At 47.0% G+C, this 14,531-nt stretch overlaps 1 protein-coding gene across 1 annotated transcript in view; it reads right to left on the bottom strand.

The window, feature by feature from the left end:
- The window catches only part of ANTXR2 (ANTXR cell adhesion molecule 2), a 157,314-nt gene extending 144,383 nt beyond the window's left edge, over nt 1-12,931 (bottom strand). Inside the window, exons 1-2 of the mRNA XM_079990947.1 lie at nt 11,869-12,931; nt 935-1,006 (exon numbers count right to left, since the gene is read on the bottom strand). Coding sequence (XP_079847073.1) covers nt 935-1,006; nt 11,869-12,071 — 275 coding nt within the window. The 5' untranslated portion in view covers nt 12,072-12,931. The remainder of the gene's footprint in view (nt 1-934; nt 1,007-11,868) is intronic.
- Nucleotides 12,932-14,531: the final 1,600 nt, after the last annotated feature.

Consider the following 14,531-nt stretch of genomic DNA (forward strand, 5'->3'; position numbering starts at 1 on the left):
GGGCCTTCTCGGTAGCAGCACCCGCCCTATGGAATGCCCTCCCTTCAGATGTGAAGGAAATAAGCAGCTATCTTATCTTTAGAAGACATCTGAAGGCAGCCCTGTTTAGGGAAGTTTTTAATATCTAATGCTGTATTGTTTTCAACACTCGACTGGAAGCTGCCCAGAGTGGCTGGGGAAACTCAGCCAGATGGGCGGGGTATAAATAAATTATTATTATTATTATTACTATTATTGCTACTACTACTTTGACTCCAGTGTCCACATTGTCTCAATATGTGTGGGAGAGGAGTTTTCCCCTTAACTGGGGACTCTGGAAGAAGCTATTCTGCTGGGAGCAGAAGACTCTGCTGGGGCTCTGAATCCTCTGCTGATACACCCCACAGGTCGAGGTGTGATGAACTTCCACAAGTCAACAACAGGCCACCCCTTTTCTCATGCCACCCTTCTCACTGACCCTGTTCCATCCCATGCTTGAGCGTGTTTGCCTGGCTGGAATACATCCTTGAACTGTGATAATTCCTCTTGCATGAATGGAAACACGTGCTTGTAGAAATTTCTGCTTTAACATAGCCTACCATACATAAACAAGACTTTTTACTTCCCAACACTGGAAGATTGCCCACAAGGGAATGTGTGCTTCAGGCTTAAAAAGATTCTGCATCCGAGTTTTATGTGATTCAAAAACCGTACGAAACAAAAACAAGTAGGAATTTCAGAACTCTTTACGATGTATTTTTATCAGCACTGCACTGCATTCCGAATACATTGAGAGAATGTGATGTTGTCATAAGGCGCCTTATGTGAATGAAAAGCATGTCTGTGCCTAATTCTTTTGAGAATGGTTTCCAACTGAAGATTACGCATCACAGCATTTGTTTTGCAATCTTTCGTGTCAAAACTAAACCTAGAAACCATAAGGAAAGCAGCCCACCTCACAAATCTGTCCGTCAGCAGCCTCACGAAGTTAACAATTTCCGACCAGTGGTTCTTGACACTGTGTGACCTGTAAAGAAGAAAGAAAATGAGCAGGAAATTATGAAGGGGCTCAAAGCAAATAACACACCTGGCTTTAAATAATTGCATGAAATCTAGGGATGGGCAAATCTGTCAATTTTTGATTCTCTCCGTTTCTCATTTTTCCTCTCTTGATTTCAGTTTTCCACATTTCCATACCAGTTCGCAATTTTTTAACAACAACAACAACAAAAGTCCTCATGAAAATCCATCAGAATTTTAGTGTTAATTTCTCTAACTACACAAATTTCTGCAAGCAGCTTTCCCTAATATAATGCAATTTTCTACGCTCTTTAATGAATATATGCACTTATATGCACACGCTGCATTAGTATGCATGGTTTTTGTACACATTAGGTGGCTGGAGAACTGCATTGCAAAATTTGGAGAGGTGAAAATTTTGAAGGATGATTGTATAAAGGTTTGCATGTTGTTTCGGACAGTGCGAATTAGGGAGGTTCGCCTTATATAGTAGCCATTGATAGTCTTATCTTCCATAAACTTGTCTAATCCTCTTTTAAGGCCATCTTAGTGGGTGGTTACAACTACCTCCTGCAGGAGTGAGTTCCAAAGATTAACGATGTGTTACACAAAAAAGTGGACACGGGTGGCGCTGTGGGTTAAACCACAGAGCCTAGGACTTGCTGATCAGAAGGTCAGTGGTTCAAATCCCCACGATGGGGTGAGCTCCCATTGTTCAGTCCCAGCTCCTGCCAACTTAGCAGTTCGAAAGCATGTCAAAGTGCAAGTAGATAAATAGGTACCACTCCGGCGGAAAGGTAAACGGCGTTTCCGTGTGCTGCTCTGGTTCGCCAGAAGCGGCTTAGTCATGCTGGCCACATAACCCGGAAGCTGTACGCCGGCTCCCTCGGCCAATAAAGCGAGATGAGCGCCGCAACCCCAGAGTCGGCCACGACTAGACCTAATGGTCAGGGGTCCCTTTACACGAAAAAGTACTTTCTAACATTCAGCTTCAGTGGATGCCCACATGTTCCAGGAAGAACAACTTTTCTCTATCCACTTTCTCCATGCTATGCGTAATCTTGAAAACTTCTGGCCTACATTAATGTATGCTTCCTATGTTTCTGTGTTACATATTCTAAGGGGATATATTTTTGACACTGGCATAGCTTTCTGACAACAGGGATATAGTATTTCCTATTATTGTTATCTCTCAATGACTACAGACCAATAGCCCTAACATCTGTTGTTATAAAATGCTTTGAGAGATTGGTGCTAGATTATATTAAGGCTGGTCTTCCATCCACTCTAGACCCGTTCCAGTTTGCATACAGAAGGAATAGATCTACTGATGATGCTATTTCCATCGCTGTCCATACTGTACTGAGTCATCTAGAACGACAGGGAACCTACGCAAGGCTGTTGTTTGTGGACTACAGTTCTGCCTTTAATACAATTCTACCAGACAGGTTATTCCTTAAAATGACCAATTTGGGTATACACCAGAAGATCTGCTTGTGGGTAAGGAATTTCCTGACCGATAGGCCGCAGACAGTGAGAATGGGACCTTACCACTCTTCTACTCTAGTATTAAGCACAGGAGCCCCTCAGGGGTGTGTGTTAAGCCCCTTCCTCTATTCCCTGTACACATCTGACTGCACCCCACTGTATAAGTCCAACACAATCATCAAATTTGCGGATGATACAACAGTGGTGGGGCTCATTAGTGAGAATGATCAGGCTGCTTATAGGAAAGAAGTACAGGGGTTAATTCAATGGTGTAAAGAAAATAATCTTATGCTTAACACCAAAAAAACCAAAGAACTCATAATTGATTTTAGGCGAAAGAAAAGTGTATTTTTACCATTGCACATAAATGGCGAGGAGGTGGAGAGGGTTGGTAGTTTTAAATACCTGGGCACTTACATCTCTGAGGACCTCTCATGGACTGCAAATATTAATATGGTTGTGAGGAAGGTGCAGGGGAGGTTGTATTTCCTGAGAATGCTCAGAGGATTGAATCTATCTCAGCACCTACTTCTGTCCTATTATCATAGTACCATTGAGAGTGTCTTAACCTATAGTATATTATCGTGGTATGGGAGCAGCTCTGGAATGGAAAAAAAAGCCTTACAGAGAATAATTAAAATTGCCCAGAATGTTATTGGGCTCCAACTACCAACCCTGGATGAGATCTTCACGTCTCGCAGCTTGAAGAAGTCACACAATATCCTGAGAGATCCCACCCATCCTGCTCACAACCTCTTTGAACTGTTGCCTTCGGGCAGAAGATATAGGACAATGAAAACACGAACCACATGCCTTCTGAATAGTTTCTATCCAAGAGCTCTGATTGCACTAAACAATGATCTCAGGGCCAGTTGTAAGAAATAGCAAGCAGTGAGTAGTAAGGAATGAGATAGGTTTTAGGTTATGCTATGCTTCTAATAGGTTATGTTATATTCTGGATTATGTATGTTTTAATAGATTATGTCTGAATAGGATGAGAGTGTTGGAGATACGTGTAAATGTGTATGTGAATCCGGTCTTGGGTGTTTGATTTTCGTTGTTGTGTATACTGTGTATATACGGACAATGACAATAAATTTATCTAATCTAAATAATAATGATGATGATTAGATTTCTTAACCTCCCCTTCACCATGCAGTTCTACGGCGTGTTGCCACAATTTATAAAATACAATACAGTGGTACCTCGGGTTACATATGCTTCAGGTTACAGACGCTTCAGGTTATATACTCCGCTAACCCAGAAATAGTACCTCGGGTTAAGAACTTTGCTTCAGGATGAGAACAGAAATCATGCACTGGCGGCATGGTGGCAGTGGGAGCTAAAATGGTACCTCAGGTTAAGAACAGTTTTAGGTTAAGAACGGACCTCCGGCACAAATTAAGTTCTTAACCTGAGGTACCACTGTATGGAAATCAGTCAAAACAAATTACAGTCAAGAGAGCAGGGTGGGTGCTAAAATATATCCCTCAGGTGTCAATAGCCAGGGTAAAAAAGTTGTATCTCTCAGCATGTAATGAAAACTACATAATGGAGGTGTCAAATACATCTCTGTGAGGAGGAGAAGGAAGAAGAAGAAGAAGAGTTTGGATTTGATATCCCACTTTATCACTACCCGAAGGAGTCTCAAAGCGGCTCACAATCTCCTTTCCCTTCCTCCCCCACAACAAACACTCTGTGAGGTGAGTGAGGTTGAGAGACTTCAGAGAAGTGTGAGTAGCCCAAGGTCACCCAGCAGCTGCATGTGGAGGAGCGGAGACGCGAACCCGGTTCCCCAGATTACGAGACTACCGCTCTTAACCACTGCACCACGCTGGCTCCCAGGGGACTTCCACAGCAGATATATTCCCGTTTCAGGAAAATGCAGTGCCTGAAGTAGACCGTTCCTTTCTTTAGAATAGCCTCCCAGCTCAGAGCACTAGTGCTTTTCTTTCGAGAGCATCTCAAGGAATTGCCCCATTTGTGTGACACAGTCACAAGTCATGGTACATCCCCTCCAGCAACTTCTGCATTTGACCTGTGGGAACAGAACCCCCTCTTCAAGGGCAAGCCACAAAACCCTTCTTCCTCTGTTTATTTACCACCTACTGCCAAACGCCAAGGTCAAAAGAACTGCCACGACCAACAACCTCAAAAGCATCTTTCTGCTTCAACAACCAAGGGTGGACTAACCTCGCATCCCATTCTCCACAAACTGATTATGGTACCACACAGATGCCAACAGCAACATCTACATATCCCACAACTTCCTTCTCTCACATAAGCGTACAAAAATTTGCATCAATTTTACTTCAGCAGCCTTTGGAACCACAAAAACCCGTCACGCACAAAGGCAGAGGCTTTTGAACTACTTACTGAGGGTTCATCGGTAGTTTCTCTGGGGTCCCTCAATGAGAACATCATTAATGGTGCTTCTCCAACGAACAAGCTTCCTAAAACTACCAATGGTTGTCTGCAATGTACAGCAGCAGGAGTCGGCTGTGTTTGTGCATGTTCAACTCATGACAGCCACAATGGAGCTCAGGAGCCCTGCCCAGCACTTGTGTAAACTGATTGCACACCAGAACATACCCCTTCTACAACACACATCACTTGGACAGCAGAAACACCAGTGTGGAAAGCACTGTACCACCCAAAACTCTTTTGTCTTCCAAAACTGACACAACTAACAGTCCATTCAGAACACAGGTTATTATACAGCGGTATCTTGGTTTAAGATCAGCTTAGTTTATGAACAACTTGAATTAAGAACACTGCAAACCCGGAAGTAGGTGTTTTGGTTTGTGAACTTTGCCTTGGAAGCAGAACATGTTCCGCTTCCTGTTGAATGTGTTCCATTTGTAAATTGAGTCCCCCACTGCTATGGGAAAGCACGCTTTGGTTTAAAAATGCTTTGGTTTAAGGTTTTTTATTTCCAGAATGAATTAAGTTTGTAAACCGAAGTACAACTGTACAGAGTTAAACCACCGGTCCATGCAGCTCAATACTGTCAACGCTGACTGTCAACTACGCTCCAGAATTTCAAGCAGGGGTCTTTCCCAACCCTCCTTGGAGATGCTGGGAATTGAACCCAGGACTGGGCCTTCTGCATGCAAAACAGATTGAGCAAAACAGATTGAGCCCTTCAGGTCTGGCACTCAGCGGCTGCAACTCTGAACAGAAAGAACCAGCCCCACTGTACACAGGGGAGGGCTGTGTGGAGAGAGTCTCTTCCTTTAAATTCCTAGGAGTTTATCTCAGTGAAGACCTTACTTGGAAAATCAATACAACCCAGGAGGTTAAGAAAGCCCAACAGAGACTCCATCTCCTCAGAGTATTGCAGAAGAACAATGTCAATCAACATTTGATGATCCCCTTCTACCAGTCAACAACAGAAAGTGTCCTTTCATACTGCATCACGGTGTGGCATGCTGGTTTGACATCTGATAGGAAGTGCCTACAGAGGGTGGTGAATACAGCACAAGATATTATGGGCTGTCCCGTGAATCCACTGGATGACACTGCGGAAGAATGTTGCCTCAGTAGAGTGAGGAAAATTCTCAGGGATGATTCACACCCTGGCCGGCACTTCCTTGATCTCCTGCCCTCAGACAGAAGATAAAGGTAAAGGTAAAGGTACCCCTGCCCGTACGGGCCAGTCTTGACAGACTCTGGGGTTGTGCGCCCATCTCACTTAAGAGGCCAGGGGCCAGCGCTGTCCGGAGACACTTCCGGGTCACGTGGCCAGCGTGACATCGCTGCTCTGGCAAGCCAGAGCCGCACACGGAAACGCCGTTTACCTTCCCGCTGGTAAGCGGTCCCTATTTATCTACTTGCACCCGGAGGTGCTTTCGAACTGCTAGGTTGGCAGGCGCTGGGACCGAGCAGCGGGAGCGCACCCCGCCGCAGGGATTCGAACCGCCGACCTTTCGATCGGCAAGCCCTAGGCGCTGAGGCTTTAACCCACAGCGCCACCTGCGTCCCCAGACAGAAGATATAGAAGCATAATTAGTCGCACCAACAGGGTAAAGAACAGCTTCTCTCTGTGGGCTGTTAGGCTGCTGAATGAAAAGATAACAACAGGGCAACTGACTTTCGGGTTTGGTGGGTGTGCGTCAGTAAACGAGGGGAATTAAGACTAAGAGAGCTGAGTGGGGGGTGCTCATGTAATCTCACTGTATTCAGGTTGTACAAGTGACAATAAAGTATTTCAATTTCAATTTATTGTTTGTTGCGCTGGTAGTTGCATTTTGCAGTATTTATATACTGCTTTCCAAGCAGACCTCACAAAGTGGTTTACGTAACATTATTACAACAACAGCAACAAAAGTTACAATACAATGGGTAGGATGACTTGTTTGTTTAGTGCTTTCTGCTACTTCTCCACTCAGAGCAAGTAGATGGGCCTGTCGGAGAGGCCACTAGGGGAGCTGGATGGTGAGAGTCCCTCATGCTCAGTTATTTGAACTGCTTAATCCATGCACTTCTGGGCTCCTGAGGATCAGCTGCACTACCATAGCATGTCTCCAAGGGACACTGCTGCTGATCAAGTTAGGGAGAAGAAGGTACATCTCAGGTGAATGCAGGAGACTCGCGGGTGGCGCTGTGGGTTAAACCACAGAGCCTAGGACTTGCCGATCAGAAGGTTGGCAGTTCGAATCCCCGTGCCGGGGTGAGCTCCTGTTGCTCAGTCCCTACTTCTGCCAACCTAGCAGTTCGAAAGCACATCAAAGTGCAAGTAAATAAATAGGTACCACTCTGGCGGGAAGGTAAACATCGTTTCCGTGCACTGCTCTGGTTCACCAGAAGCGGCTTAGTCATGCTGGCCACATGACCCGGAATCTGTCTGCGGACAAACGCCGGCTCCCTCGGCCTATAGAGCAAGATGAGCACGCAACCCCAGAGTCGGTCATGACTAGACCTAATGGTCAGGGGTCCCTTTACCTTTACCTTTTACTAAATACAGAAATCTGAATGAATTAGGCCTCTAAGGACCAAAGGAGACATGCTGCTGGTCACACAGTTGTGCTTTCTTTGGCAAACAGCCCAAGGGACACCCCCAGGACAACAAAGCGGTGAGCTTAACCCTTTGCCTCCCATTTGGCTCCCGGTCAAAATGTGCCACACTCCTCTCCAACGATTCACAATGGGAGAAACTGTCCAACTATACAAAGGGAGTTTTCTTCAGATTGTGATTAGCCAGGGTGGGGTAGCGTGTTGATTGTGATCCAGCTTCACTGGATCTCCACCAGCTCCAGTGTTACAAGAGAGGGAGAAAAGCTTTTCTCTATCTGCTTTCTACAAGCCATCCCTAACATATGTCATTTCACCTCTCACTTGCCCTTTCTGTAAACTAAAACTTCCCAAGTGTTGCAGCCTTTCCTCAAAGAAGAATCACTCTACACCCTTGGTCATTTTGGATGCCTTTTCCAAACTTTTCCCAACTCTACAAGGTCCTTTCTGAGGTGAAGCAACCAGAAGGGGACACAGTACAGTCGTACCTTGGTTTTCGAACAGAATGCGTTCCGGAAGTCCATTTGACTTCTGAAATGTTCAGAAATGGAGGCGTGGCTTCCAATTACGCAGGCGCGCCAGAAACAATAGCAGAAGCTGCATTGGATGTTCGGCTTCCAAAAAAAGTTCGGAAACTGGAACACTCACTTCCAGGTTTCAATTGTTCAGGAGCCAAAACGTACGAGTACCAAGGCATTCTACAACCAAGGTACAACTGTATTCCAAATGCCGTCACACCATAAGACATTACAGTGGTACCTCGGGTTACATATGCTTCAGGTTACACATGCTTCAGGTTACAGACTCCGCTAACCCAGAAATATTACCTCGGGTTAAGAACTTTGCTTCAGGATGAGAACAGAAATCATGCTCTGGCGGTGCGGCGGCAGCAGGAGGCCCCATTAGCTAAAGTGGTTCTTCAGGTTAAGAACAGTTTCAGGTTAAGTACGGACCTCTGGAACGAATTAAGTACTTAACCTGAGGTACTAGTGTATGTTATCAGCCGATTTATTTTCCTAATGATCCCTAGCATGGAATTTGCCTTTCCACAGCCACTGTACACTCAATTGACATCTTCACTGAGGTATCTGCTACAGCCCGACGGTCTCGTTCCTCGTCAGCCACCGCTTCTTTGTTATGACTGAAATACAAACGTAGTCTATGTGACGGTAGCTGACATCACCCATTACAACATTTCCTCTTTTGGACACTTCCTCAATTTCATTCTTCATCTCAAGATCTCCTTGAGCAGGGAGCATGATAGCATGTCTCCAGAACTAAATTACTCTTGGGTCCCCATATGACCATGCACAATGATTCTCTGAAGGAGTCTGCCCCTTTGGGGCAGTGTTAGAAACTCAGATATATCAGCTAGGTGCCAAATGGCTCACTGAACCAAGGTTGCAGTCACCAAAATGGAACGCCTAGTTGCCATTTGGGGGCAAGATAGCTCTAAAGTCTTATTTTTCAAATGATGGACTGATTGTGATTGATTCTCATTTAAACATCTGGCTTGTTCAGATGACAACCTCGAGTTAGGTTAAGAGCTTTGAGAACTTAAAGAAGAAAACTCCCTTGATCCAGGGACAGTCCACATATATATTGGCCTATTCCGACCTCTTTTTCTTAATGGTGACTGCTCCTGTTCAGGCTGCACAGAAAAAGCATTTGGGTTCCAGAAATTCATTCCGATTGTGCAGATAAAATATAACTACAGTGGTACCTCGGTTTACGAACTTAATCCGTTCCGGAAGTCCGTTTTTAAACCAAAGCCATTCTTAAACCGAGGCGTGCTTTCCCTAATGAGACCTCCCTCTGCCAGTGCCCTTCCACCATTCGGCTTCCATTCGTAGACCGAGGTAAAGTTCGCTAACCAGAACACTACTTCCGGTTTTGCGGGATTCGTATACCGAATAGTTCGTTCACAGGGCTGTTCTTAAACCGAGGAACCACTGTTTTAGAATTCTACGTATTAGTGTGTGAAAACAGTCCAGATCCAATGATTCCCTAGGTGGTGGAAATGTCAGGCCCCATCCTGGCACGCAGGCATCCTCACCTGGTCGCAAATTGTTAAAATCCAGATACACAATGCGCCTGGTACCTGGCTAATTGTGAACACTGCTTTGGGGCATTCTAGCTTGCTGGACTCAACGCCCTCTTTGGCATTCAGAGCAGCAACACCTCCAGTATATCCTTCCCTGTCCTTCCTATAGAAGTTTATACCTAGACACAGTTGTATCCCACTGACACTTTCCACCCCAAAGTTTCCATTATGCTCACTATATCAATTCCACCCTCTAAGGCCAAGGACTCCAGTTCATCCACTGTGGCTCAGAGACTGCACTCTCCTTACAAGACTCCAGTCCTGAAGTTGCAACCTCAAGAGGTAGCATGTGGCATGAAACACTATTCATCAGCTACCGCTGATGTGCCAGCTGCACCCCACCTTAGACACAGATAACCTTGTCATGCTTATCCATGCACGGATGGCATCCAAGCTAGACTTCTGCAATGCACTGTGTGAAGCTATTTCTGAAGAATGTTGAGGAACTCCATTCAGCAGCCAGATGGTTAGTTCGGTTTAGCTAGAGTGGAATTTTTTGACCGTGTTAAAAAGAAAAAAGGAAAAATCTGTACTGGCTTCTTCTTAGCACTCCAAATGCAATTCAAATGCAGGTTCCAATGTATAAAGCTCTGGAGAGCTTAGTATCAGGGTTTCCAAACACTCATCTTCTCCGATATGACCATGCCCATTCCTGAAGTCAGGGTTGGGGAATCCCTGATGATGCCAGTCTACACCTCCCATCATCCCAGATCACTGGTCCTGATGGGAGATCAACATCTGAAGAGTCCTAGGTTCCCTGTTCCTTTCTTAACAGCATGACCTGAAGACGTCCATGTTCAGAGGTTAGAAAGGTGGCAAATTGGAACAGGGCCTTTTCTGTAATGGTGATTCTACTGCAGACTACCCTCCCTAGAAATATTCATTTGGCACCTCCTATTCCACTATCTTTGAGGTGAATTCAGTGGTGTGTGTGTTTTTTAAGTATATTTTTTTCTGCGCTGTGTGTGCGTATTTCAAAAAAAAGTGGCTATCAAAGTTTTAACTAACATATATTGAATATCTGTATTGTATTATCAGTACTTTTTAAGAAATCATCATTATAAGTCATGTTTATTTGCCTGTTGCTAATTCCTCCAGAGGAAAAGCACTAGGAAGGAACAAGAGTAACTTTCTAGGTTTCAGGAAGTCTCAAAGGGGCTTCACCCTGGAACCCCATTTTTATATATTTATCCTAGCCCCACTGAGAGCAATGCAGTTAGTAAACATGACTAATTTAGGTTCGCTAATTTCAATGAGTCTAGTTACAAGTAGGTAGCCGTGTTGGTCTGCCGTAGTCAAAACAAAACAAAACAAAACAAAATTATTCCTGTAGCACCTTTAAAAAAGGTAAAGGTACCCCTGCCCGTATGGGCCAGTCTTGACAGACTCTGGGGTTGTGCGCCCATCTCACTTAAGAGGCCAGGGGCCAGCGCTGTCCGGAGACACTTCCGGGTCACGTGGCCAGCGTGACATCGCTGCTCTGGCCAGAGCCAGAGCCAGAGCCGCACACGGAAACGCCGTTTACCTTCCCGCTGGTAAGCGGTCCCTATTTATCTACTTGCACCCGGAGGTGCTTTCGAACTGCTAGGTTGGCAGGCGCTGGGACCGAGCAGCGGGAGGGCACCCCGCCGCAGGGATTCGAACCGCCGACCTTTCGATCGGCAAGCCCTAGGCGCTGAGGCTTTAACCCACAGCGCCACCTGCGTCCCCTTAGAGACCAACTAAGTTTGTTATTGGTATGAGCTTTCATGTGCATGCAGTGTATCTGAAGAAGTGTGCATGCACAAGAAAGCTCATACCAATAACAAACTTGGAGTTGGTCTCTAAGGTGCTACTGGAAGGATTTTTTTTTAAAAAAAAATTGTTTCAATGAGTCTATGAGCAGGCCTTAGCTGATGACAACCCCAGGTTTTTAACAACCCTCCCCACCCCCCCAAAAAAAGAGATCCTTTGAGCATACACAAAGGGCATTTCCTTCATTCCTTAGCAGTGTAAAGCCCAGCTGTAGACTTTGGGGTGCCAGTGGGATCCCAAACCGTCTTGAGCCCCAGAACCAATCTGATGCGACGGTGGTGGCTTTCTTTTCAACGTGCCGTTGGCGACGCTGCCAAGGGAGGCTCTCCCAGCGGAGAAAGTTAAGGGTGGTTTGGCGGTGCGGTTGGGGGAGTTTGGTGGGCGTCAGCAGGCGGGGGGGTCCCTCCCCTCCTCCTCCTCCCTCTCATCCCTCCCTCCCACGCAGGTAAGCTTCTGCCCCTTTCACTCACTTGTCTAGGACGAAGTACAGGTCGTAGGCTCCTTTGCACGAAGGCTCCTCCTGGCCGTGAGCCGCCAGCAGCAACAGCAACAGCGGCACTAGCAGCGCAAGCCAAGCCGGCGCCGCCTGGCCCAGCGGATCCGAGGACCAGCTCCTGCAGCAGCCCGGCCCGGCCCGCAGCCCGGCCTCGCTCAGCCTCCTCCGGCCCCCCATGCCTCCTTCTTCTCCCTCTTTGCAAACCGCCGAGGTCTCCTGGCTTGCAGAAGCGGAGATAGAGAGAGAGGGCGCCCTGGAGGAGAGAGGCTGGACGGGGCGGAGAGCCGAGAGCGCGCCGAGGACAAAGGGGAGTTGCAGCAAACTCTGCACAAATCCCGAGAGGAGGAGAAATCTCCCACCCTGGAGTCCCGCTGGACAAACAATAGAGGCTGCAAAGAGAGAGAGAGAGGCGGCTGCAGGAAGCGCAAACGGAGCCCCCGTGCGCTCTGTGCAGGGCAGGCGTGCCTCCCCTCCGGCTCTGCCAAGCCTCCTCGGCCGCCGCTTGTTGCTTCCTTCCCCGCTTGCAAAGTATTGATTGCCACGCCGAACCACCAATGGCGACCCGAAAGGCCGAGAGAGGAGATCCGCGGAGAGAAAACTTTGCGCGCGCGCGCCTGGACGTCTTTCCTTTCTGGGTTCTGTCCTCCCTCTCTCCCTTCTGCTGCTGCGTCTCCTATTTTCTCTCTCTCTCTGTGCGTGTTTTTGCAATCCCTTTCCTTGACCTTTTATGGCGCGAGGCAGATGTTGTTGTGACTAATTTTCTGTGATTGATGATTGCCAGAGGAGAAGGAGGAGAAGAAGAGGTTCTCCCCACCCCAAAGCCAGCGGCTTTTCCGGGGTCTTTTCCTCAGCCCCCTTCCAAGAGGCCGAGAGTGGGCTTGGCCAGCGTGGCCGGATCCTGCCTGCGCCTCGTCTTGCTTCGGGAAAGGACTTTTTTTAAAAAAAAGAACCGAGCAGAGCGTGTGGTTTCACGGCGCGCGTTCAGATTTGCCAAAAGCAGACGCGCTTTTGTTTTTTTACAGGGGTGGCGAAAAAACATCGGTTACTCCAGCCTGACTATACAGTATCTGCTTCTGCAAAAGGCCTCAGGGCTCCAATCGCACCTCTGCAATAAACTCTCTTCAGGGTTGCCATTGTGGTTGCCCGTGGGCACAGTGGCGACCTTGGGGTCTTGTCTTGGTGCCCACAAGGACTCTAAGCCCCACTCACTTCCCCTGACCCTGGGATATGAGGAGCTGAGAGGAGTGTGCCTTTTTTTTTTGCCCCTGGAAAGTATACAAAAGTTGAGCAGGAAGTTTGAAGAGTGACACTCTCCCCCCACCCCACACCCTTAGTTCTTCACCTCTGTGCTTTTCAAGATTCAGAGTACAGTGGTACCTCGGGTTAAGTACTTAATTCGTTCCGGAGGTCCGTTCTTAACCTGAAGCTGTTCTTAACCTGAAGCACCACTTTAGCTAATGGGGCCTCCTGATGCCGCCGGAGCACGATTTCTGTTCTCATCCTGAAGCAAAGTTCTTAACCCGAGGTACTATTTCTGGGTTAGCGGAGTCTGTAACCTGAAGCGTATGTAACCTGAAGTACCACTGTAATTCTGCTGAACCTGGCATTTGCCCAGATCCCATGGGAAAGAGAAGTATGTATGCAAACTTGCTTCCTTTTGGAACATGATTTAAAATGGAGAACAAAAACATTTAGAAATACGGTCCAGACTTATGAACTAAAACGAGACTGAATAAATAGTTCTTTGAGGCCTGTTAACAAACAAAGAGCCAAACTCTTTCATTCAAACATCTCAGAGGGGGTTCGCAACGTGAAAAGACAAAATAAAAAGTACATAATGATAACGGGAAGAAAACAAAGCCACACCACAAACACATTTAAAAGGACATAGAATGTTCATCCACCAAAGGTCTGGGAGAAGAGGAACGTTTTGGCCTGGTGCCTAAATATGTATAATGAAAGTGTCAGGTGAGCGTTCCACAAAAACGGAGCCACTGCAGAAAAGGCCCATTCCTTTTGTTGCCACCAGACCTCTTGTGGAAGTGGCCCACGAGGACGGGCCTCAGGTGATGACTGCAGGGCCTGGGTAGGTTTATTTGGGGAGAAGCAGCCCGTGAGGCATTGCTTCAAGAGTACAACCTAGCTCCACAGAGATGAGGTCACCAGCCCATCCATTAGCCAAGCTGAGCCCACTGTCTCAGATGGCAGATCAGGACGGACAGCAGATCAGAGTCCTTCCTTCACACAACTACAGTGGTACCTCGGGTTAAGTACTTAATTCGTTCCGGAGGTCCGTTCTTAACCTGAAACTGTTCTTAACCTGAAGCACCACTTTAGCTAATGGGGCCTCCTGCTGCCGCCGCGCCGCCGGAACACAGTTTCTTTTCTCATCCTGAAGCAAAGGTCTTAACTCGAGGTACTATTTCTGGGTTAGCGGAGTCCATAACCTGAAGTGTATGTAACCCGAGGTACCACTGTACACCATGCCATCACCTGGCTGGCTGAACCAACTGGCTAGCCGTGTTGCCACCGCTAGTCGACCAGCTACAAGGCCGGCAGTTGTTGCCTAAGACTCTAGGCAACAGAAAGGACACCCCCAGCCCTTTGTCAGAGCTTGGCCCTGCTGCTGTGAAACTT

Source organism: Podarcis cretensis, assembly GCF_951804945.1.
Source record: "Podarcis cretensis genome assembly, chromosome: 9".
In the NCBI taxonomy this organism is placed as follows: domain Eukaryota; kingdom Metazoa; phylum Chordata; class Lepidosauria; order Squamata; family Lacertidae; genus Podarcis; species Podarcis cretensis.